This window comes from Mastacembelus armatus, chromosome 7 (genome assembly GCF_900324485.2).
Source record: "Mastacembelus armatus chromosome 7, fMasArm1.2, whole genome shotgun sequence".
Classification (NCBI taxonomy): domain Eukaryota; kingdom Metazoa; phylum Chordata; class Actinopteri; order Synbranchiformes; family Mastacembelidae; genus Mastacembelus; species Mastacembelus armatus.
In genome coordinates this window covers 1,080,475-1,106,621 of record NC_046639.1, presented here as the reverse complement: position 1 = coordinate 1,106,621, position 26,147 = coordinate 1,080,475, and the positions used below count along the sequence as shown (strand labels likewise).

General features: G+C 40.8%; 2 protein-coding genes across 2 annotated transcripts; both read right to left on the bottom strand.

Moving 5' to 3' along the window:
• Nucleotides 1-9,765: 9,765 nt before the first annotated feature.
• hoxc12a (homeobox C12a) lies at nucleotides 9,766-12,409 on the bottom strand. Its single transcript, XM_026331987.1, has 2 exons — nucleotides 11,811-12,409; nucleotides 9,766-10,652 (listed from the first exon to the last, which is right to left on the bottom strand). The coding sequence occupies exons 1-2, from the start codon at nucleotides 12,397-12,399 to the stop codon at nucleotides 10,414-10,416; spliced, it is 828 nt and encodes a 275-aa protein (XP_026187772.1). The 5' UTR covers nucleotides 12,400-12,409; the 3' UTR covers nucleotides 9,766-10,413.
• Nucleotides 12,410-20,137: 7,728 nt separating this feature from the next.
• Nucleotides 20,138-23,298, bottom strand: hoxc13a (homeobox C13a). The gene is made up of 2 exons (XM_026332897.1): nucleotides 22,590-23,298; nucleotides 20,138-20,394 (listed from the first exon to the last, which is right to left on the bottom strand). Exons 1-2 carry the CDS (start codon nucleotides 23,251-23,253, stop codon nucleotides 20,138-20,140), a joined length of 921 nt encoding a protein of 306 aa, XP_026188682.1. The 5' UTR covers nucleotides 23,254-23,298.
• Nucleotides 23,299-26,147: the final 2,849 nt, after the last annotated feature.

The following is a 26,147-nucleotide window of genomic DNA, read 5'->3' as shown; positions in this document are numbered from 1 at the left end:
CCGTTGAAACCAATCCCATGAGCTCAATAATCGTCCCACTATTTACAAAAAGTTTAACACATCACAGTGAATGACTCGTGTTCTTCCACAAATCTCTGAGATTCCCCAGGGCACCTTTACACTTTGGTCAGTGGATATGCAGGAGATCTTAAGGGTTGTATTATTCCTTTTAATCCCATGTTTTCTCTGTAATAGTGGCCACATAAATCTGCTGCACATATGACTATTAAACAGAGGTGTAGATGAGCCGCGCTCATCTATTTGAAACTATGCAACATATTAACTCGTCATCCATTTTATTTTGTGTTTTCCCCCCTCTCTGTTTCAGCAGACGAAGGACTTGGGCAGTGGTGGACGATTCTCATCATGTGAGCTGAACAAGCGGTTAGATAATGTGGAAAGACACAGCATGCATGTTGACTGAGCAAGCTAAAGTCATCGACCCACTCTCATTATTGCCTTTGACTTTGGATCATGACAGAGTCAATGGAGGACAACTGCGCAGTTCAAGACCCAAGCTCCTGGAGCTTCTGCAGGAATACTGTCAGCCCCGACACGGTGCAGTGGGAAAACGTGTCCTTATTACAAACAGAGTCAAAAACCTAACACTTCCCATCAAATTTCTGCATTCAGCATTATTCGGGTTTGGAGTGGTTACTGACAGAATAGCCCCGCAGTGTGTGAGTCTCTTCGAACTGATATGTGGGGATATAACGTCTCCTTTGGCTCAGTAGTCGATTAAATAAAATGTTCTGGGCTGCAGCTTTTGTCTGTAAGTTTGAAAGCAGAGCAACAATTAGTCTCCCTGTAAACGGCTGCAGCTTATAGACCACTCAGACTGGGCCTATTGACCGAGCTGTAGGAATATAACCGATGCTTCCCTCTAAAATAAATACAGTCCCAGCTGATGTTTGAAGCTGCTGTAATCATACTGTTAAAACAGGGACGTGTCTCTTATTTTTTTTTAAATAAGTTGCAATAAAGTGAATGGTTTGGAAAAAATATACGCCCATGTGTTCTTTCCTGCGTCATTGTAAACTTTTAATTGTTCTGCTGAGGGCCATCTCTGAATCTTTATAGAGTAACTGATACTATCACAAGGTGAAATTAATATGATGGCCCATTGTTTATGATTATATGCTACTTCCTAAATGTTGCAATAGAGCCTTGAATTATTATCCAATGTTCCAATAACTCTATCGCTGCATTAAAATCACTTACGGGACACCTGTGTTGTTTAAAAATAATGGAAAACAAAGTCAGTCTGCGCTGATTCCCAACAACAAGGAGAAGAACAAGCAGCATCGTTTATTCTGCAGCTCTGGAAACGAGAGTCCACTGCAGGCGTGTTTGTGAAAAAGGTGGCACTGGCATTAGCTTGTTTACTACCCTACAGACAAAAGGTTGTCTCACATGATGCATCCTGCATCCAAGTACAATGAAAGCAGACAGCTGTCCAGACACAGCACTTGAATTTGACCACTAAAATCCTCTCTACGTCCACCATAAAACCCCGAATGGTTGTAGTAGCGCTAAATCCCTTTGTTCCATAGAAAACCATAAACAGTGAGAATGAGAAGAATTTGGTTTTCAGCAAACTAGATATTCTGCAACTTTAAAAAAAACCAAAAAAAACAATTGCGCTGAATTTTCGTACCAAAAAATATCGCACATTCTCTCCAGCCTGGATTTGGCTGTTCGATTACAAATTGGCAATCCAGCTCATTGATAATGGAACAAAACACTGAAACTGTATGTTTTGACAAATTTTTTAAGGCCAAATATTCCAGGCTCAACCCAAACGGATGAGACAGTGTGACACACAGTATGCAGAACAAGTCTAAAAATGTATTCGTGCCTCGTAAAGAACAGCTACACGTATCATTTTTGCATCACTGGAAATATTTGTGTAAACACTCTGGCCTGTCGCCTGTATACACACATGCTCCACACATGCTGCAGCGTTAGCATCGTGCAGTTGCAAAACAACAATAGTTCGCACATCAAAATGTCATTGTCTGTTTTAATAGTATGAAATATACAATAGTGTAATTAAAACATAAAACGCAGTACTTGAATTTGAAGTGGAATTTTTAAAAACGAAAAAGCCTCATTGCTAACTGGCCTGTAATAAAGGCTCTAAATTGCGACGTTTAAAATGTCTGTAACATTAGTCTGATCATATTATCATCTGCAGAGTAAAAACAAAAAAGACAGGAAATAAAAAGTACCAAACTTTTCTTTCAGCAGGCAATAACAGAACCAAGCCAGACAGTCCAAGACAACATTGTCAAATCATTTCCTCATCATAATCATTTCAATGATGCGTATTAGCGCGGTATAAATAAGTAATGTCAGGGTATGAATAAGTGATGCTCTAATAAAATTCAAAACTTCAGGCTGCTGATCGAGACAACTGAAAATACAAAAGAGTTTAAAAGACTACACAGCACACAGGAGGAACTGAGGCGTTTAAGTGAATGGGAAACAGGACTCCTGGCTGCATTTAAGGTGAAGCGCTTGTTATAATGTGGAAAAATATGACCAGTCAACGTCTATCATTTGACAATACGCTCCTTTCGAGGGTTTAAACATTGCTCCTTCTCGCCTTGGTGCACCCAGGAAGATAAAGAGGAAGCTTTAGGATGTGACGAGTCTCAGCAGCTGATTCTGCTAGCAGTAGGACCCGGGACCGTTTGATTTGGTTGCACCAAATGAGCAGGCAAACCATATGCAGAGTTTGCACGCAAAAGGGTCTGTATGTGAGTTATGAGTCTGTGCTTATTCTATGGAATATAATGAGTCGTACAATGATAACCGAGTCTGTAAATGTGTAGGCTATTCTGTGCAGCAGTCCGGATATTGTGTCGAGCACTGCCTGATAAAGCGAAGCTTGTTCTAAACATTTGCCATTCGTCGCTTAAAAATCAGTGCTTGAGCAGTAACTTTACGACTGTGTCTGAAGAATGTTAACTGCGCATTGCCACCTAGAGCTACAATTATAATGGTTAACCTGTGTGTCACCGTCTAGTTAAAAACAATTCTATGTTCAAAAATTGAATTGCACTCCTATAGCAGGGTGTTTTGGCTCCGTGTCCCTGTGCCAAATAACACAATACTCACCAAACACACACACACACACACACACACACACACACACACACACTCGCACAGTTCACCAAGACGTTGCTGCAGAGTTAGCAGAAGTGAAGACTAAATGTGGGAAGCCCGTGTAATCATATTACTGTCCCCTCATGGCCTAGATAAGTTTAATTGGATGTAAGTCGGGCAGTTAAACTTGGCCGTATGAGCTGCAAACAGTTTCAAGCAACACTAAAGAGCCTTGTTTTTTTTTACTGAGGTCTCGGTGAATGCACCTAGCGTGAAGCGTTTGTGGTGGCAACAATAGCTTACAAGATAAGGATGTGTGTTACTGTTACATTTAGAGCAATCTCCAGAGTGTATTTCTCTTTCAACCACCAGGACATAAAGCTTTCACAACAACGTGTTAACTTTTTTATTAGAAGTATTAAATGATTTCACATCACAAGAAATCGCCCAGTAGTGACTGCTGGTACCAGCTCCTATTTAGATGTCCTGGAGAAACCTGGACTTCCTTAGAGCAGAGGAGGAGTAAACACTAAAGGGTATCTATTTTTTGACTAATTCCAGATCAGCTAAAAGTAAGCTTGTGTTAAATGTTTTGCTGGAAGGGCCCACAGCTTCACAGTAAATACCATTTTTTGCAAAGGCAAAACAAAGAGCATGTTATATGAAGGAAGTACTCGAGGCTACAGGCCTGTCACATGCCGATATATTTGAAAAGATATTCTTTGGCTCGACTTGCATTAAACCTCTATTAACTGCACAATTAATCTTCTAAAATATCCGAGTCACCTTTTATAATCAGAGGAGATATAATATGCCCAGCCTCTGGAAACAATTCAGCGTCGACAAATTATCATGAATAAACTGTTTCTATCATGTGTAGAAAATTGCGCACAAGATGGCACAAAATTACGCAGGACCTTCGAACCGTTACGCAAATGTTTGTTTTGGAATACGCTGACTGAGGTTGGCGACAAAGACAAAATGGTAACTAAATTTTAGTGTGTTCAAATATTGGCATAATTTGCTTACAATTATACACATTAATTTTGTTAAGCTTAGGGTCTATTTTTGCCCATTGTTTGGACAACTAGCTATTGTACGCTGTAATCCAAGTCATGTGGGAAAGGTGATAAAGGGTATGTGCGTGCCGAGGAACAATCAGCTGACAAATTTAATTATCGTTTAGGGCATAAAACTGAGTAAAATGTATTTTTTATTGTAACTTTAATCAGTGGGAAGTCACCGTGTAGTTTGAATATTTACATCATTTGAGACCAAGGACGCACTGGCTGGTTGCTCTCGCACCGGGGGTCAAAATGCATTATTTTAGGTTGCGCTGTCCTTGCACAGAAGTGCAAGGATCCAGAATAGCAGCTCTGAGCTTTACGCTACAGACTCAGATATCATTGAAATGCCTGCTTAAACACTTAGTGCTAATGTTTGCTTGGCCATCTGAGCTTCAGACCTTCCAAGCTTTTCTTCAGAGCCCGGAACTTTAAAACACAGGCAAACTGCAAAATATTGATATTCATATAGGGAAAAAAACTCGTCTAATCCAGACTTCAGTGCGTGTGTGTGTGTGTGTGTGTGTACTGAACCAATAATGGACAAACTTGAACAGGTGACAGAATTTTCCATCTAAAACTGAACAGGAACCGTCGGACTGTGCTGCATACTTGACCTTCAGTCAGTGCGTTAGGGCCCTCTCTGGGAGAGACGGTCCGGTTCCAAAAATGCTAAACATAAATAACGGACTATGTGATGTTGCCAAACAGAGAGAAATCCATCTATTCAACCCATGAGAATGAGATTAGCAAACTGATATTACTGAGCAGGTAGTGACATATGAAGTACACATCCTCTGCATTATTATTATGCCGTCAAAAGAATTAACAGAAGGAGAACTGATGCTATACTGGAGTAAAGAGCAACAACAAAATGAAAACAAGACACGACTGATTTATAGTTGCGACCTTTGTCAATTTTGAAACGCTAAGATATTTTTTTCTTTTCTTTCAATCAACGGCAGAGGAATTTGGATCTTTCAAGGGAGCAATGAAACCTTCACAACAGGGTTTTTAGCAGAGCAATGCTATTGAAAAACAAATTGATAAGAGGGTACATTTCAGAGAAAAATAGAGCTCACCGATAGCTCATTCCAAATCATGTCAAAATCAATATATAAGAGCCCCGAAAGGAGTCAAACGATATGGATCTTTCATGTTTAAGCAATCTACCTATCCTCTGTTTCTCTATCACATTAACAATCGCTTCAAAACACCCAGCACTCTGACTCACACACACACACACGCACACACGCACACTCCCCCACACACTTAGGAATAACATGGCTTTCTATTTCTCTAGCCAGCCTAGCACCATAAACGGCAAAGGGGTGGCGGGGGACGCAGACCACATGCCACACAAGTTCTCTGCGAAGGGCACTGTGAAGCTCGCTGACCTTTGGGACGCGGAGACGGGCCGCCATAAACAGATTTAGCCAGTCTCAAAGTCAAAAGTGCTCAAGAGCAGTGAAAGACCTATTCTAAAAACCTGCAAAGGCAACGGAGATTTCATTCTGTTTTACAGTCCAAATATCTTGCAATGGAGATAGATTTCTATTTGAGGAATCCCCCTCTTATATCCTACACAGTAAATTCATATGCAGACAAGCCAAAGAAGTAGAAACTAACTTTAGCTCACATGCAGGGATTATTTTTAGCTTTTGAGATCACAGGTAAAGACGCATTTCAAATGTTTAGTGGATTGTTGGGGTTGAAAACCCAAGGAAATGAAAAAATAGTAGAGAAATAGCTGAGGCCATACACAAAAGTTACACATCACATCATCTGATAAAGTCTGGTGTGAAGTTCAAGTTAAAAGCAGACTAAATGTTTGGCACCGTTCAAAAACCAGACTGTCTCGGTGATTCAGACCAAATAGACCCAGCGTTTAACACAGGGAACACCTATCTACTGCAAAACACTATTAGCATCATTTCATCTTGGTAGCATAAGGGAGACACGTTGTCCTGGACTTTGTGAGTTTGTCTGATACTTATACCAATTTTCTCGTTGCCTGCTGTAAATTTCTATATACGCTCTCTTCAGTCAGCTGAACGCTCATCTACTGCATTGATTATCTGTTCATTATTCATTTTACCAATTACTGGTTCAGATTAGTGCCTGTTCTCTCTTTTCGCAAGCATTTTCAAACAAACTCAAAGGTGTATGAGCCTAGAAATATCAGTAACGGAACCTGTTCCAGTTATTACACACGCCGCTTTCAACAGCACCTCTAGAAATATTTTTAGAAAATATCTGTAGCATAATTGATCTTGAAGATTTTTAAAAATTATGGCTGAGGTGCTACAGGACAGTCAGGAGCGTTAATGGCATATTTTGCATCTATTACTCTTCTCTAACCCATTTAACCAGACAATACATAAACATAAGACACTCATTTATCTCCTTTCATGGTCAACAGCGCGTTTGATAGGCTAAAAAGATTGAAGTTGTTATGATTGATGTCACCTGGATGATCCAATTTGATACAAGCAATTTAAGATCACCCAAAATAAATTCACATTCTTGGTTTTATATATGGATATATATTATACTTGGTCTAGGTACTGAATACGATTGGCATTAGTTTGGTGTCACTTCAAAACTAATGCACTGTGTACTCCCTTGATTAAAACGTACATGAACGAATGTTGTTGGTGCGTAAAAGGGTGTCTATTAAAACATTAGGCCACCATTTCTCTTACACGGTGGAAAGAACTCAAATTCATTTGCTAGTATGTCATTTGATATCCATGTTAAAATTATTATACAGCCACTCATTTGAAATGATTCGCCAAACCACCTTTTAATCAGATGCGTAAATGTACATGGAGAGCGTTTTTTTCCAAAACATAAAACCAGCGGATGCCATTAATGTTTTTTCCACTTTCATTGTGACCAAGCTTATATTGAAAACTCACTAAATATTTGAGTAAATTGCATTATTTGTTGAGAGGATACGTTGCGAAACAACAGTTTAGATATCTAAAAACTGACGCACTGCGGCCGATCGAATAGCACCGCGCCCAGACACTTCTTTTATTTCATTTTGGACCTTGCAGCTCTAATATTCATTCGATTTATGTACAGTATATAGGCTGCAGTATATAGGTAACTGTGCACCACATTGATGAATACATAAGGATGGTTTGTTATAGTTTGGGGTCTGCCTACCTGCGGAAGGTGCATCTTTGAAGGAAGGCAGACGCACAAATATCAGAGGTTCCTGTCAGCTACACAAATAGCTTTACAATATGGCTACTGTAAGACAGAAGAGTGTGCTGCAGCAAGACTGCACCAGCTCAGAGCCATGAGTCTCGTCTTATCCACACTCTATTATACGCTATAACATTCAATCCCATGGTTAATAAATAGCCTACCAACAGACGTGTGTTAGGTAATGAGCCTACGTCAGTTTACCTGTGTGCGTGGGTGTGTGTGTGATCATACACAAGGCCATTCGCTGACCTCAACATTGAGACAGCACGATGGTTTTCAGTGGAACTACTTCCCCTCTGTGACACTAGAAGCTGTTGAGAACAAACTAATCCATGCTTGGTTAGTTAGCTGATAGGAAAACACTGCACTGCCCTGCACTGCCTTACACTTCCTCGCCAGTAGGGAGAGCTTTGTGGATTTTAGACATGGGTTCCTTATACAACCATCTATGCCGTTTGTAATGCATTTTGTAGATGCATTTTTAACTGACCCGCGTGGATGCATTCATAAACCATGTTTTGATGTGTAATTATCACACATTTAAATCCCTAATGTAAACCAGAAGAGAGGATGAACAAGGCAAACCCAGTCCAAGAGGCTGGACTATATGGAGCACTGGGGTGTAACCCTATTACTGCTTTACAGAGCCTTTTGCGTGTTTAGCTGTGCTGTTATAGGCCTGTAGCATACCAGTGGCTCTGATTAGGTCGAACTTCAAGGAAACCGCAAGACTTATTAAAAAATGTGCAAAGGGCTCTTGGCTTTAGACTAATGTAAGTTGTTGCATAACGCTATAGCGGTCCAAAATACTATAAAACAGGAACAATATTCAATGCATTCTGGGGTTCACAATATGCATATCGCCGCCATTTTGCAAGAAAAGCTATTATAGCTACCTATAGTCCACCTTTGTAATCGAGCGGCCGCAATAAAACAAGGCCAACCTGTGTGGGCGCGTATTGCTTATAGTTCACAGCATGTACAATTATGTGCCAACAAAACACCTTCTCAGCTGCTTTCAAACGTCCCATTAATGTTCAGATCCTTATTTCACTGCAGTGGACACATGGATTTTTAAACTGTGTTACAGGTCAGAGCTAGTAACATACTGCCAACAGATAACCAGGTTTGAAAGCTGAACATTCAAGAAAAGCAACCTGAGGACAGACTGAGGCCACACCAATAAACGTTTCAATATTCTGTTTATTGAAGATCTTACACATATACATTCATTTCATTAATACTTTTACAAGACAACGTAGCAGTCCTCACAAGCGCAAAGAAGGGAATGCAATGAGGAACGAAATAAAACAAGGAGAACACCTAGTCTAGTACACAGGAACAGGGTTTCTTTAAATGTCATGTATGGCACCATTTCTTGCATACGATTTCTTAAATCCATTCTTGGCAGTATAACATTATAGGCCTATTCCCAACCCCGAAAACCACAAACAGGCTATGTGGAATGCGATATTGTACAGGACAATCAATAACATAAAACACTATTACATAGCGATAAAGGCATCCTAAAATAGGACGCAAATAATAACGTGTAATTTCATTTTACAAAGTTATACACGAGTACAAGATAATGAAAGGGACAACACTGGGCACATTGCAAGGAGCAAGTCAATTTATTAGGCCCAACAGGCCATCTGTCCTTCAATAATAGCAATAACAATATTAATAATTATAATATTAGTAATAATTATTATTATTATAATACATTCTTTGTATACGCTTTTGATTGGTTCAGAAAAAATGTGTAAAAAAGTCACCTACAGAAAAAGTGGCCCGCAGAACATGACTTATAGCAATTTCACATCAATAACATGCTGCAAACACATTTCACTGCTCTAGCTTACTCATTATACATGACAGATAATGCACTGCATTCGCCCTGAATTAAGGGAGCACACACGTAGGCCATTTATTAAATATTTTTCATTTCTACATATTTATTTTTATTATAAGCACCAAGATTCAGAAATGCTCTTTCAGGCCTAAAAACCTATTTTTCCTCTTAGTTGCAAATTCAGGCGGTTCCGTTGTTTAACCAAGTGGGCCTAAAACACGTACTTATAGTCTTGAATAGTTTGATTATATATCCTAGCGAGTTTACTGTAAAATACTTATTTTTTTTCACTAATACACTCTGGACTTTTTACTTTTAATAGCAGCTCAAAACCGTCTTCAAACGGTGATCTAAGTCAACTAAAGAGATGCAATCCATGCAGGAGCCTGTGGTGTTTGTAAGACACGTTCGAGGGCAACAAAAGTGAGACAAACATCTTTAGAAACCTGTTAGCACACGAGGAGTCACGGCAGTTATTAATGCGCAGTCGTAGGGGCACCGATATGAATTGCACTGCGGTCTCAGTCTTCCCTCTCCTGCTGCAGACTCTCTGACTTCCTGTCCGTGACCGTGAACGTGCCCACACCGCGGGCCAGAAACTGAGGAAGGGAGATAAGGATGGTGTGGTTGGGGAAGTATTAAGCAACCGGGAGAAAGGGCATTGTTTATCACTTGAGAACCTTGGACAAATCTCTGCGCGGATGTGGCTCAAGACTCAAGTCAGGCTTCTCTGACTTCACTGGGGTTTTAGGCCTTATTTTCTCTGACTAAGACAAAACGAAAAGGATGCGTCCTGACGTGCCAGCCCAAACCGAGCAACTGCTTGGATGACACATTTGGGGTGGCTTACGTTTAGGACACCAACTAATCTCTTGGGGGATCAGGGAAACCAAGAGACGCATCTTAGACAGAAGAGACATTCTCACAGCTTCTGTGCGGTTATACTGAACATGAAGGCAGTCTCAGTGAGCTCTGAACGCCAGAGACAGGCTTATGTTAGGCTCGTGTAGCCCGCGGCTTTGAGGAAGAAAATATCAGAAAACGTTGTAATAACTGCCTGCAATGTAAAAGATGGATAGATGAGTGCATGCATTGAAAGAAGACCCCCAGGGAGCGTAGAAGGCTTGGCTTTTACTGCCTATTGATTCACCTTTTGCCGCATCTCTAAAAGTAGGCCAAAGCTTGCTCCCTCAGCATGAGTCTCTTCTTCTTCATCCTGCGGTTCTGGAACCAGATCTTTACTTGTTGGTCGCTGAGGTTCAGGCGGTCGGAGAGCTCCCTCCGCCGCTGCCTGGTGATGAACTCGTTGAGCATGAACTCCCCTTCTAGCTCGGCCAGCTGAAGTTTGGAGTACGGTTTGCGCTTCTTCCTGGTCCGAGTGTGCATCGGGTACCAGGGGGCACCTGGAGGAGGAGGAGTGGGGGTGGGGGGTGGAAGGGTTGGGGGTGGGGTAGTGGTGGAGGAGGGGGCATACACGCATTAGTCACCACAGTTGCAAAATCACGGTCACCTCCAAGGTTATGAGGAGCCTACGGGGGCGAGCTGGAGTAACTGTCCTAGCTGTGGTTGTTTTTAAGTTTCATTTAAATAAGACACGAAGAGCGCCGAGAAAATTACAACTACAAGTCCAGTGACAGTGTAACAATAAAGCACAAAGTTTTCTGAAGATGCCAGCAGGGGTGGGGATGCAGACACGGTTTAAGAAAGCCAGAGGAGGTTTCTTTGTTTTGCAAAAGAGGCCAGATGTAGAGACACTGCTTTATGTTATTATTCAGTGAAATTAGGCCCCCGGAAGCTCTTACTTCCTCCACACAGCCAAGCTGGGATATGTTTTACTCTCTGCCTGGACATATCTGATCTCAAATCCAATTTCCAGACCTTCAGAACCTTCCCAATTTTGTGCATTTTTTTTTTAAATCTGCGTTTATTCTTAATTTTTCAGCCTCTTCTGAGGCCACTAACATACAGCGGTTTGTGTCACGGGAAGTTTTACTGTTGCAGTTAAAGTTGCATTAATGTGATAATTAAGACGTGCTAGCAAATAGCCCTACTTATTCCCGAGTTTCAGAGCATATTAAATGACTCTTGAGTACACAGCGACAGATATTAATTGTGTTTACGAGTCATTAAAAAGAAAAGTCTCTCTATTCGAAGCAGTCAAGCACATCGGCTCACCTCTTTAAATCACAGCACTAATGTGTGTGTACAAAGTGCAGCAACAGGACAAAAATCAGGCATCGCAGGGCTTTTAACTGGGCTGTGTCTGGAAATGCAACGACGGGACTGGGTGTTTTTGCAAAAGCTGGTGAGCGGTATGGTTTGGTATCTGTAAATGTACACAACCACATGGCGCGAGGATACTTTTAGGGCAACCCCTAGCGGTGTTTGCACACCACGCATGTACCATGCAAGCTAATCTAGACTGCAAGTTGTGCATCAAGATAACGGGCGCTAACCGCGGTTCAATACCGCAAGAGAGCGTCATTTGCAGAACTGTACAAAATAACGTGAAGGTCCATTTATGATAAACGTAGAGGCCAATAAACAGAAATGGCACCCACCTCCGCCCGCCGCTATGCTGCCTGAATGGTTTCCCGGTGACACCAGGGTCTGTGTGTCGCTGGATGACGGTTTGCTGCTCTCGTTGAGCAGAGACGAGCTGGAATCGGACTCCATTGACTGACATGATGGTGGGTCTTGCGTTAGCTGCTCGGTCCCATAATCATATTTGGAAAAGGCGGCAGTGCTGCCAATTCCACTGTGCATCCCGTGGTCAGATGTTAGAGATGATGTGTCTCTCCCCCTGTCCTCTCGTTTTAGGCTGCTGCCACCTGAGCAGGTCTCTCTGTTCCCGTTGCCGTTGTTATAATAACATTTACCCTCATCTGGTCTGGCAATTTCACACGACCGATTGAAAGAAGGGTTAATAGACACGGGGCTGCTAAAGTAGGATTGAGAGTATCCATTGCACGGCTCCGAAGGATTCCACGGGAGGGAGCAAACATTGTCCCTTCTCGGGTAGGAGAGAGACGGTAGCCCCGCCAGTTGTCCCCCTGAGGCTCTAAAATTCGGAAAGTAAAATGTGTCTCCAGTGTGGATGTTTACCAAAGGTCCCACAAACCCTGGATTAAGGAGATTATGCTCGCCCATTTCCGCGGGCCCGACCAACAGCTTCTAGTTTATTGCAATCTGACATTTAACGTAGTTAAACCTGGAGGGGCGCCTGATTGGTCATCGGCAGACCACGTGCTCGGGCTAACTTCTGCTACACATGGTACCACCCACTTGGTCCATCTCAGACAAAACAAAGCATTAACTTTTGTGTTATAGAGCTTTATATGCTTTTTAAAAATACTATAAACCTTTTATTAAAAATGTAGAATCTTGTTTTGGTTCACCGGAGTCCTGAGTCCAAAAGGAGTCCAGGCTGCTGCTCCTTTTACCCTGCAGGAACTGTCCGTGTCCTCATTTAATACCTTTATAAACTGGCAAAACTTTCCTAAACGCTGTTTCTTAGCAAAAGTATTTTCCTGAAGGAGAGGCTGCATATGACAAGTTGTTTTCTAACATATTATGGATGAACCTCGTGTCATATAAAGCTGTGATGTTTCAATTTTACAAGCTTGTTTTAAGAAAAGACTGATGCTCATCGCCGCACTCTCCTCTCATATTTACAGTAACGGGGTCAGCAGGTTGAAGCCACTGGCTCTGTAAAACAGGACGATATTCTACAAGGTTACTTTAAGAGGGTATATTTCACATAATATTCTCTAGTACACCTCACATGAACAACTTTAACAGATACCTCCAATAAACGTTCGCAGCCAAACTCTGGTGGGATTGTTACACCTCTCTCAATTCTTTTATATGAATTTTACAAGATATCAGAGGGCACTTAACTGATTCAATCAGCCCAGAGTCTCTCTGCTTTATATCTCACTAATTAGTTGATTTGTAGACGTTCTGAAGTCAGTGAACAAATATGTGATAGGATATACTGCATCTTTTACTGTGCCTTTCAAAAAAAACCTCTGTCCACCACTGTGCAGTTGTTGTTTTTTTCCCCCCAGAAAACTTCCGTCATGATAGTCTCGGGATGGAGGCGCTTTTCCAGCTGTTGGCCTGTGGTTATCAAACTGCACAAGTATTATCGTGAAGCATATTCAGATGACTGAGATATGCCTTCTGCACCCCTGGGTCCACAGACTCTGTTAACTAAGGAATAAATCTACAAAGACTTTCAAATCATATATGGCCGTCTTTGTACTGCAGTCCAGATTTTTTAGTTTTTCTTTTTTTGCCAACTTTCCTGTTATAAATTCATAACTTCATAACTCACATAGATTTAGAAAGACAAAATTAATTTATGGGTCACAAAACCTGTCAGTTGCGAAACCTGTGTAAAAAGTCTGACTTCACCAAGGACAAATACTTTGATCAGTGACGCGGAATAAATAAAAATCTTAAAATATAACCAAGTGTGACCAAACTGAGCCGTCAATCTCCTCAAGTTCAAGACGGAGAGTCGCGGTGAGTTGAACTTGATATTGAACCCAAATACCCAACTTAGATAAATAAATTAAAAAAAGGAGATGAATATCAATAAACCTGAAGCGACATGTAACAGCCTTTCAGGCTCTGGCAGCTTAAATTGAATTCTATCAGCCGACTGTCATGTCAGAAATAATGTGCATATATTCCAAACTGGGCCATCACTCATTTCACTGATTTAAAACATCACCTATCATCTTCCTTACATGGCATAAAATAACTGATGAGTCCAGATGATAAAAATCACACCCACGTCATTAACTGATAACTATTTCCAAGCTAAGAATTAACAGATGTGCAGCTTACAGCAGCTTGCACATGCGTGCTAAATGGCGTTAGTTGCCTGCTACAAATTCGCCAGTTAAGTGTTATGTGAGAACATTAGCATTCACTTAAACATTGGTCTGGGAACGATTTGCAACTCAGTCGATATTTGATAGGTGGGCACTTGTGACCATGTGTTCTATCAAATTCAAACGCACAGGGCCTTAGTCCAGCCCTAAATAGAAAGAAATATCAAATGTTTAAACTGGAGAAGCTGCCATCACTGCACATTCTTGCATCTAGTTAGTGAGTCTCCCAATGCAACACACCCTCAGTCCAATATAATATCCCGTGCTCCTGAGGTGTACTTTAGTGGAGTGGGGTGTCTTAGTGTCATTTCACGTCGTGTGGTGTTATTATAACCATCCCCAAAAGCACAACACTGCAGCGTGACGTTCACAACAAAATGGCCCGGACGGTCATCCGGTGAGTGGAACCTTAAATCGCCACTTTACCTCGGGGAAGGAGGCCATGTGTTGCGCCTCCTCGCCTCGTCTCTCCACGCCTCCGATCCACTGCTCCCACAGATCCGCATTTCACATTCAAACAACGGCTCCTCTGTTCAGTGCGTCTTTGGCTCAGCTATGATGTCACATCTGACCGTGAGCAACAGAGGCCTTGTGCTCTCATCTAGCAAAACGAAAACCTGCCTGTTAAAAAGAACGTGGTGAACTGAGCATATAGCACTGTCAAGGTCACTGTCTAGTACACTGTCTGCTCCATATTGAGATTACCCTCCTGGAATCCACTGGTCCCGTCCAGACAGGGCAATAGTCTAAACAAAGGGCTTTTCTTCCCTTTTCTCTCTTTGATTCCCTGCAGGCAGGTTGCCACAGTTATAGCCTTGTGCAACCCTTTTAAAGCTTCCTTTAAGGAAAACAAACCACCAAAGGAAGCCCCAAAAAACTCAGAAAGTGGTAACGTGTTAGTTGGAGGCTCTGGCTGATCATTTCCATTAGTTTACAACAACAGACATTCATTAGGACAAAGCTTAAAATGAAATATGTATTCTTTAACTAACAGCCTAAATCCACCTGGAAATATTAATAATAATATTATATTAGATAATTTCATAGCATCCACACAATGTAACACACATTTATTCTGAATAGGTCTTATGGAGAAATATGGAAATGAAGCATCTAAAACTAATATTTATAATAAAAGCACAGGCGTCATCGTAAGATATAAACATTTGAACTTGACCGTCAGTTTGTAATAAAGTGTCAATAAAAAGAGCCGCCACAACGGATTTACCAAAACAATAAATAATAAAGAAAATACTGTTTTATTTAGTCATTGATTTAACATCAATTCCTACGATGAACAACTGTGTGTGTGTGTGTGTGTGTGTGTGTGTGTGAGTGTCGGCCCAGGAAGAAGTGTACACTGCTATGTATAAATTTTAATTGGAAACCATCGAAGTGAGGACATTTCAGACTTGTGAGGTCCTCAGAGAGCTGTTTAAGGGTTAAAACGTTTTTCTATTTAGATTCAGGTATAAATTAGAATAAGGGAGCGAAATAGATTAGGCCAACGATTGTCCTCAGAAATACAGAAAGATCAGAGTGTGTGTGTGTAAAATGTGATCAGGAAATTAAACCAAACTGCGCATGATCAATAAATTATGAATTTTTTAACCTCACGTGTTCAATGCTACAGGATTCAACTCTAAAACACTTTAACATAACGCGACATTTCACATGACAGCGAGGTTTAATGTGTCGAGGATGACCTTACAGCCATTTAGTCAAACATGTCAAAGATAAATAATCTGAGTAAATAAATAAAACAGCCAAAGTTCACCTTCGTCGCCTGACACGACATATAATTTCCAGATTATCGTATATACTCAAACAGCAGAGCTATTCAATCACTGCACTCAAGTCCACTTTAATTTAAGCAACAGGTCCATATTAAAACAGCTGAAAACGATTAGAACACACGTGGATTTAGCTTGAACTTGTGTTTTTGCTGCAGCCTCCACTATAAGCAGGCCTTCAAGTTCAACCTCTTTGAAAAGAGCCTGTATATTACAACGATAATATATTACAACGCACTGAAACTTCATATTTCACAAATGGGACTGTCGAAGATGAAGGGGAAGAGAGAGCCACGCCTAAGATAAAATCGCAGGAGTGCAGAAAAACACGTGAACGGATCTAAAATATCCCCAAATTAGAGGCAGTTGCAGCACTTCCTGATATTTTCCTCTGGTCACCAGCAGAGGTTATCAGCCCCCTGTCTCATGCCTGGGTCTGACAGCGGCCTGCAGCTTTAACGCCTACACACAGCAAAATGCAACTTTTTCTTCGTTTTATGCCTTCAAGGCTTAACTAGTGGCCGATCCATCTGCAAAGCTCTTACACGCTTTTTTGTTTAGTTGTTTCTCATTTAAAAATAAATTAAATAAAATAAAAAACTGTGGAGTTTGAGTTTATTTTGAGTCTTCCTTTGTTCGACATCGTAGCTGTTACCCCGGACGTACAGACTATTTGATTATCATCAGTTATTTAAAGCATTAACACTCAGAAAACTGCATATATTGTTGTGTTTGGCCAAAAGTATATAGCTACAGATTACATTTGTCCATACACAGCTAATTTGCATGTTTAAATATTTCTGTATTTTATATTGTAAAATGTAAAGTCTAAATAAAAAACAGGTAATTTCAGAAGACAAATGTGCCTTTTGCAGTAAAAAATAATTTCCATATTCAGACAATTGTATTCTACCTATTCTGGTTGGTTGACATTTGTCATGTTATGCGTGAAATCTCTACGCAGACATTAAATAACCTGCTAGATAACTTCAGCAAAATTACAGTCTCTGATAAAAAGCGTCAGGTGTTAGAACAAATATATTTAAAACAGCCCAGATTTGCTCTGAACCTCCTCGTCGCTGCTCATTGGTTTAAAGAAAACAATCAAAATAGGGACATACAAATGCGTCTGTTCCCAAACATTATTCATCATAATTCAAGTTAGTTTGGTTTGTTGAATGCGCAGTTTGTCTCCAGTTTAAAAAGAAACAGCCATAAAGTAAAGTCCGTGCAGGCCTGCTGCCATAGTAGGTGGAAAATGGCCATACCTTAATTGTTATGGGCGACGTCGTATAATCATTTCCTCTCGCTGTGTAGACAGTATGGCTGCTTGCTGAGAATTACTGGGGTTGGTGTGAGACGTCAAATGTCCTACCTGTCCTTCGTGGTCACAAACACACACACACACACACACACACACACACACATACACACACACACACACACACTTCATGATGGATGCATGAAACCCTTTGTGATTCCAGAGCCACGGGCCACAACTAGATGAGTTCTGGAAAACACAAAAGAACGGAGCTCAAATGTTAATGCAAAGCTCGGGGAGATGGTCAGAAACGCAGGTCAGAGTATATCGTTACACTTCCCCTTTTTTATGCATTTATGGCATGTCATTTAAGTCCGGCTGTCTAGACAGCGAAATAACACGTTGTTTGCCTACAAACAAACCGCCAGTACTGGTGTCCAGCCCCCTATTTATTATTCACAATCTGCCGTGATGTCAAGGTCAAAGTGACTGCATAGTCATGGTCAAGGGTAAATCGGGAGACGCAGAACTTTCCACAAGGATTGAAAATCCAGGAACCAGACAAACAAACTTTTAAGTCTGGCGGCTTGGATTGTAATCAGCCGCCTCAAAAGATCCGAAAAAGTGTCACAATCCTGCCAACTAAGTGCCCGAAGTGAAATTAAGAAGAAAAAAAACTAACTAAACTAACAAAACTAAATTCACACATAATTTAAACTAAAGTAAACAAAACGTGTTTTTCGGGAATGGCTAAATAAGAAGCACCAGACTAACACCGAGGCCTCACATGTGAATTAAGAGAGAGAGAAAATGTATTTACTCCCTCAGATGAGTGGCTAATCTGCGCCAGTGTTTGTTCAGATAGAAAACTGAATTTGAGACAATCTTTGTGGCATTAAAGGAAATGAACTTCACATTTGACGAAACACAGGACATTTTCTTCCAGGTTATTTTCAGGCTCAGCCGAAAACTTCCCGCATATATCCAAACTATGCAGCCTGAATAAATATACACGTTGAAATGGATCTACAGCTTTGAACAAATCTCAGTATGTCTGAACGCTGTATTAGCAGACGAACAAAATTATGGTTTCGTATGGGCGTTCACAATTGGCCTGCATACATTTAGGATCAATGCAAACCTCCCCTGTACCGTTTGTACAGGATCATCATCATATTTTGGGTGTTACAGCAGGATCTAACCAAAATCAGGCGACGTTATGTTCTGCTGAAGCACATTTAGGTAAACAAGCCTTTTACCTTTTTAGCTCACTGAGGTATTAATATCTCACTGAAAGCCAAATCCGCAAAATATGGGCAAACGCATGAAATGTTCAAGGATTCAGGTTATAATGCTCGTATTCTCAGACAACAACTGATCTGTACCTGCGGAATATAAAAAAAGTCTAGAGATAATATCCTGTGGTAACTCAGTAAATGTTCCCGTGATAGCTGAGACATAAATCAAGTTATTTGCCTTTCGACCTGTTTGTCGTGATTCTGCCAATTGCACCTCTGCCAAGGAACAGGTACATCTTTAGTATCAACTTTGATTACAAATACAGTAAACTAAGAGTTGGCAGGAAATATGGGATAGATGCGGACAGTGTGGGACTCTCTCTAACTTATCCACTGACAGCATGTAAGATCTGTCGGGTCCTTATTAAAATGCGGAAAGAGAAATCAGCCCAAGTGTCATTATTGATTTTGTATTTTTGCTGGTTTGCAAATATCAGAAAACGCGCGTTGCAGCTGGCTATCCCTGCCTAATCTCTGTATCATCCCTTGGTGCCATTAACAAACTCTCCATGATGCCCAATGAGTCTTAATCAAGCACTTCGTGACATAAAGTCTTCGCTGGTCCATCCGCTTCTGATGCCATAAAGTCCAGCTGAGGAGGAAAGATGAGTGGTCAGAGCTTTTTCTACTTAATAACACCGGTGTAACTTGAAACGAAAGGAAATGCTGCAAGTGGCATGGTTGATTGATTTGAGTATTTCAGCATTTTCATAATCATTTATTTATGAAACACGTTACCAGTACGTAATTCAACACCACAATACAGTTCACATACTGCACGAAAGTAGAAATTACAGGCTTCGTAACAAGGCGTGTGATCAGCTCCAATGCTACACCTACAAAACCAGAATGAAATAAAACGATTGTGCATTTATGTGTAATACTCGCTGACTTTTAATGGGTTACAATCATTCCAGTTGCATGACAGAGTCCTTCACGGAAAGGAAAAACATACAGGATATTCCAGTTTACAGTTCCGTCATACTAGATAATACGAATTAAATAAAGGCATTGCACTGTACAGATTAACAACGTATAGCAGCCTTTTTTAGCCCAGGCTTAAGAGAACATATGCCACACAGAGGAATATAGTTTTTGAAATTCAGAAGGAATATAAAAAAAAAAAAACATCGTTTATTCCGGAAGATCTGAGTTTTTATTTTTATTGAAGGTAATTACGTATAAAGTTCAACGTATCACTTTGCCACGATCTTTGTCCATGTGGCGATTTTCTTTCTAAAATTACATCAGACGAATCGTGTCCTCTGTTGTGATCTGCCCGTTTGCAAGTTTTAGAAATGTCATCAGTCCTTTTTGAGACTTAGATTGGAAAAAAAAAGTAAATGAAAACCATTCCTGTCTTGGAAATACAGATATCGTTTTAAATATTATATATTTATATATGTACATTCATATAAAACAAATGTGAAGTGACTTTTCAATATTTTCACAGTTTTTAGAGCATTATCTCTAAACTGAAAACGGGGTGTGGTGGCATGGTCGATGGATATGAAGATGGTACATAAATTAAGAAAAACGTTCAGCCAAAATGTTCTCCAGCCACGATTTTTGATGCAAGAGGTATGGCATGATGCTTTGGAAGGTATGAGTTGCAGGAGGTCGCTGATCTCATCAAGTGGCGTGCATGTGATTATTCTTGGATTTACTGACAAATTTCTTCTCCTTGACTCGCCGGTTTTGGAACCAGATGGTAACTTGACGCTCTGAGAGGTTGGTGGCGGCCGAGATGCGCCTTCTCTTGTCTTTGGTGATGAACTTGCTGGCTGCGTACTCTTTCTCTAGTTCCTTCAGCTGGGTCTTGGTGTAAGGGACACGCTTTTTACGCCCACGACGGTAACTGCTGACCTCAGGCTGCAATGGTACAACATCTGTAAGAAAAGTAGAGATTTAACGATAAAGTTTAAGACCAGTATGCGCAAAAACACTGCGGTGCTTTACTAAATCTGCAGCATTGCGGTAAAAACTGCCAATAATTTCTGAAACAAACTGGGCAGTGTATAGGATTAAATACTGACTTCACACAATAGTGAATAAGAAAGTGATTTAATCATTTAACCTGTGCAATGTGCTTGTGTCTGTGAGTAGGGGTAGTAGATGGGGGCACATAATTGTCGCAGTCAGTCTCCCAGGTGTACTGCACCTGACCTAGCAACGCAGTCCCCTAATGTAAAATATCACCACACAGGGACGAGCCAACCTTTGGCTCTGTAACTGAACAATCACCATCAGCTTCCAGCCACTATAATCGTGTTTTGTTTGCAAAGGCCTCTTGTCAAGTTTGTTTTTTCCCCTTAGGCTGCATGTTAACTTCATTTGATCGATTCAAAAAAATCTGACTATCCTAGATACATCTTTGCTAGTTAAGAGTTTTAATTAAACTGCAGGGTAAGACAATTACGTCTCCAAGTGGAAACCCTAGTTTAAAAAAACCCACAAATATGAATCAGGCAAATAATCCGGTAACAGCTGGACTGAAGTTTTGAATAACCGCATATGACACTTGTTACTCGTCACTTCAGTAAAAGTGAAAAACACTTGGTTTAGACGTACTTTCTCCACTGGGCTCCACTTTGTAAATCTCTTCAGAAGTCCCAAAGCATTTTAACAGTGGGTACCATGTTTGCTCAGGTAACCAGGGGTCTGGAATTACACCCTTGCGCCAAGACTGGAGCTCAGTGCAAGACAGCCAATGAGAAACATGACTGGACAAGTATGGCAATACTTCTGGAAACAGTGGGAAGCTGAGAGACACGACGTTTTTTTATCCCAGTATAATTTTACACTTGGAGGTTGTGGATATTTCTTCATAGTTCATGTGCATGTAAGATCATAGTATCTTAAAATTTAGGCCAGTGAATATTGCAGTATATTTTCCAGATAGCACTGATTTTTAAATACTCAGGATCAGTTCAGGATGGCTGCCTGGTGTTTACTCCTGTATTATTTTTTAAGCAAAATAGTTCTGTGTGTGTGGGTGTGTGTGCATCTGCAAAGCGACACGGAAGACATGAACAGCGCGCCCTTGTGTTTTTCTACATGTGTGCGCGCATCTGACTACGTGCCCGTGCTTGTGTGGCTTGCTCGTGTGTATTTTCAGTATAAAGGGGGAGCAAATGTCATATGGGAAGTTTAGAAAGTCTGAGAATTTCCACAGCTGAAATTAAAATACCTGCAGATTTCACAAAGATAATAAAGCCTTGTGCTAAGTAAAGCCAGTCTAGTAAACACTCTGTAAACTGCATACTGGTCAAGCCCCTGTGTTCATTATCAGATATCTTACATGCTGTATGATAGTAAGCAAAAGGCGAGGTTGAACGATAATGTCAACTGGCTGTGGCTGTGAAGTGTTCGTGCAATTTGATGCTGAGGTTTGCATGCAAAGTAAATGTTAGGCAAATGAGCACTGATATATGCAAAAAAACAAAAACAAAACAAAAACTGTGGGCACATCGCAGACTGCTTAAAATTACTGGCACTGTCAAAACACAGGAGGCTATATAGCTTAGTTACTGTTGTACAGAGGGCAAAGGTCCGCACTGGTGTTCACTTCTATTCTACGTGACTGAAACTATATTCATCATATGACTTAAACAGGAGGAAAAAACCCAGCAAACTTTTGAATGCACATGGCCCATTTCTTAATGTGTATTAACCGATAAAGAGTCATGCAGCTGAAAAAAAAAACACCTTAAACTCACAACGTTGTCATTTTACGCACATTTAAGGAAAAACATGCACCATTTGTTTGATGTCAAAGTGTAAATTATACAATGGCAGAGTTCATAAGGGAAATGTGATAACTGACATGGAGCTTGACAGTTGTATGTTTACTGAGCATATTTACAGTTTCCCTGAACTTCTTGGTAAGTTGATATGGGCACATGCACACAGAAAAATGCATAGACTAAGCAACATCTCAGCAGACTAAAATTATCTGACAGCATTAAAATAGCTTTCTCAATGTTATGACACTGGTTTTAAAAGCCTACAACCGCTGGGCTGCCATATAAATTCCCCTCTGTTGGAGACACTTAAAAAAAAATCAAACTTAATTTTTACCCACCTGGGAAAGGTGATTTCCAAAGATGAGTTGACTGCGTTTGCTCTTTGGAGCAGTACACCTGCCCATCCCAGCCATTGGAGAGAGCCCAGTGCTGGTAGCCTTCCATGGGGATCAAGGCGTCGTGCCGCGGCTCCGGATGAGCACTGATACTGGGAACCACCGACACGTCGAGATATCCAGGAACCGCCTGATATGAGCTGGCGAAACTCGGGTAGAAGGCAAACTCTTTCGCCCTGGTAGACAGTTCTTCCGTGGGTAGCGCTGTGCTAGGCTCGGCATATTTCTCTGCAGGATGGTACGAGCAAGGCTTCTGCTGTAAGTTGACGTTGTGCGAGTGAGATAATCTACAGCCGTAATATGGGTTTCCAAAGGGATAACCGTAGCTCAAAGACGCACTCGATGATGTTTGGGGAGCGGGACACTGCCGGCCGGTGTCCGGAGAGGAAATATCCGAGTAGACGGAGCCCTGATGGGTCGCTATGGTGCCAGAATGTCGTCCCAGAGCAGGGTGCGACATCAGGTCCCTGCAGTGGGTCGCAGGGCAATTACCGCTCAGTCCCTCCATTGTTTGGCTTTTATTCTGGTTGTTTTCATTCGGGCTTTTTTCATAAACGTACATCAAGGTGTCCGCCCAGCGTGGATGCAGAACCAGCGAAGTCGTCATATCATGGGCTGCCGATGCTTTTTAAAAGTCGACTACTCCAAGACGGACACCTCATTTCCAACTACATTTTACACCATGCGCATGCGCACCGACGGACCTCGTGTGTCCACTTCATTAAGAATCTGGCACGTGATACGGTAACAAGCCCTACGAGATTGGGCTGGTGAGTTGGGCAGAGCAGCCCTTTAAAGACCCACTGCCTCATATGTCACAGGTTTTTCCTGCGGAATATCGCCGCATATCATTGGCTTAAATCACACAGACCCGCGCTCTTAAAGGGGAGTAGGGACACTGTCAAGACTGGTGCAAACGAAAACAACCTGTGAAATTTGGCCGACTCTGAAGACTGTCAGAGAATAATTTCTTGTGAGTCATGTCACAGTTAGTACACGGAAAATAAAAAGTATATATTTCTAGCTCAGTCTTCGAATATAACATTTCAACTCGACCTATGGCTTCTTAGTTCCCTGCTTGGTGGAATCAATGTCTCTGCCGAGGTTTAGTTTGAATATTAGGTGTAATAATTCAAAATGACAAGATTTAATCTGGTATACATGCTATTGTGTTTAAGCGGAGTAAAATCCTATAATATAAATCAAAGCAAACATGCATCTTTAAATGGTTCAGTCTATCCAGGACTCTGTTTTTGAATTACGCATTTCCTTTAAAGTACATCAAACTGCTGATGGATCTACTATTAACCCACTGACATCAGATTCTGTGACCAAACCAAGTTGTGCACTATTGCTTTTCACCAGGACACAATAATTATGTTTACTAATCCTGCTGCCTTTCATGGGTTGATTTTCTGGAACATAAATCAGCAGACTATACCTTTTAAGCTTTAAGTAATTAACATTTATTTATGCAGTCAGATAAAAGGAGGACATCTAGGTATCTGCGGGGTGTGGAAATGTGTGTGTTCAGTGTGTGTGTGTGCAGAACCAGGACTTTTAATATTAGCAAAGTTGAATGAGTGTCGTTACACCTCAGCAGTAACAGCCCCAGAAGGAGCGCAAAGCCATTTCAGGTAAGACACCATCATTACAAAGTGCATTTTATAGTTCATCTGTAATTAGAATCGCCTACGACGAATGACAGCTTCTTTTAACCGGCATGCAACTATTTCCCCAACACTCTTGGCTAAAACACGTTCCGTCCTAACACTCCCGGTTAGTCCAAAAGACGTTTCAGCGATAACGTGACAATTAAAATGACCATTAAAGGATTTCAGCAAGGTTTGTGTATCATCATGACATTCATTCATACCACACAAGTGGGTGCTGACGCTTCCAGGAGAAAAGAAGAAGAAGAAGAAGTAGTCGCTTTCGGCTGCACTGTTACAGAGTTGGCCTTATTTATTTAGACACCACGTTTGTAATGCGGAGCTATTCCACTTAGAAACCTTGTTCAATTCTAAGCAAAATCCAAAACGTCTTTTTAATTCACCTTTCAGGTTCTGTGCTCACACCAGCAGCCGAAAGCCTCTATTACCCACATACTACAATATGTTCTTTAAAAATACTTACGAGCTAACACTTAAAACCTGACTGTATTTTTGACTGTACTGTTTCAAATATTACCAGTGGGATTGGCCAACAAGGCATCAATAGAACAGTTTTTCTTTCCTGATGCCTATCCCATGAGTCACTCATAGCAGACTACCAACTGCCCTACGAAGGGTGACTAGTTTATCAAGCTTTTAGCACTGCTGGGTTGCCTTTGGATTAATCAGGCCACCGCAGTGCAGGCTACTTGTGCCCTGATAAAGCTAGACGCCTTTCCTTCCTCGGACAGAGACTAAAGTTCTTTTGTCTCAAGGAAATCACAACTACGCTGGGCTCATCTGAACGGCAGCTGCACGGAAGTCCAAGGTCAAGGTAAAAAAAAAAAAAAAAAAAAAAACGCAGACAAACAGGGTCGTAATCAGAGTCTAGACAGACAAGAATGAACTTCCCACTAGAGTATTCATGCAAACTAGCTGTTATTTAGAGACCCTTGCTCTATAATATTTGCTATGTGTGGATGAGGGAGAGAACTTCAAATAATCCTGTGGTTTTTTAATGGATTTTGACTGCAAGGAACCCGAGTCATTCCACGGAAACACATTTGCCCTGAAAAGCTTTTTTCTGTTTGCTAATTATGAGTGATAGTTTGCTGCTATCAGTTCGATTCACCCAGCATAGCTTCTATTTTATCCATATTTTTATCATAGTTTCTCCACCCGAGCGGCAAAGTCTCAAAGATAATGGCTGAAGCTGTAAATTTAAAAAAGGAGTAGGATTTCATTGCAGTGTTGCATTAGGAATAAATCACACGTTAAGCCTGCTTGTGGTTTCCCCCCAAAAAACTAACACAGAAATATTGATTTTTTTATATTCATATAATTAATGTTTCATGAAAAAGTAAAATAGCGTAATAAAGCAAAACATCGCCCCCAATACCCAGATAGAAATCAGTCAAACAGAGAAATCAAACCATTTCTTCTTTTTCATATGTCCAAGAACAAATGCATGTATTCTAAGGTTTTGGTCTGAGTAAATAGATTATTAGTGTAAGTAAATTTTTAACCTTATGGCACATCAGCTGCCCATTCTTAAACCACTAGCTTCCAATGACGACCTTTCAAACGCACCCTGAAAAAATATATATTGATTGAATTATACTATTATATCACACTATAATAATTGAATTATGTTTTTATTAAGCCTATCTTTCATTACCAGCGGCGGGAAGACAGGTGGTTTATTACAGGATTAACGTTACTTGTTTCACGTTTACGCATGTTGACGTTTCACATGCAGAGCGGTTTAATGTTACCATCCAAACTATCTATCAAGGCATTGTTATAAAGAAAGAATTTAACAGCTACTATACATTATTTAAAAGGGACA

Excerpts from the sequence above, each read along its gene's own strand:
- hoxc12a (XM_026331987.1), bottom strand. The coding sequence starts at position 12,399 with ATGGGCGAGCATAATCTCCTTAATCCAGGGTTTGTGGGACCTTTGGTA. Across the intron at positions 10,653-11,810 it reads CAGCATAGCGGCGGGCGGAG|GTGCCCCCTGGTACCCGATG; the intron begins GTGGGTGCCATT and ends CTCCTCCTCCAG.
- hoxc13a (XM_026332897.1), bottom strand. The coding sequence starts at position 23,253 with ATGACGACTTCGCTGGTTCTGCATCCACGCTGGGCGGACACCTTGATG. Across the intron at positions 20,395-22,589 it reads TTGGAAATCACCTTTCCCAG|ATGTTGTACCATTGCAGCCT; the intron begins GTGGGTAAAAAT and ends CTTTTCTTACAG.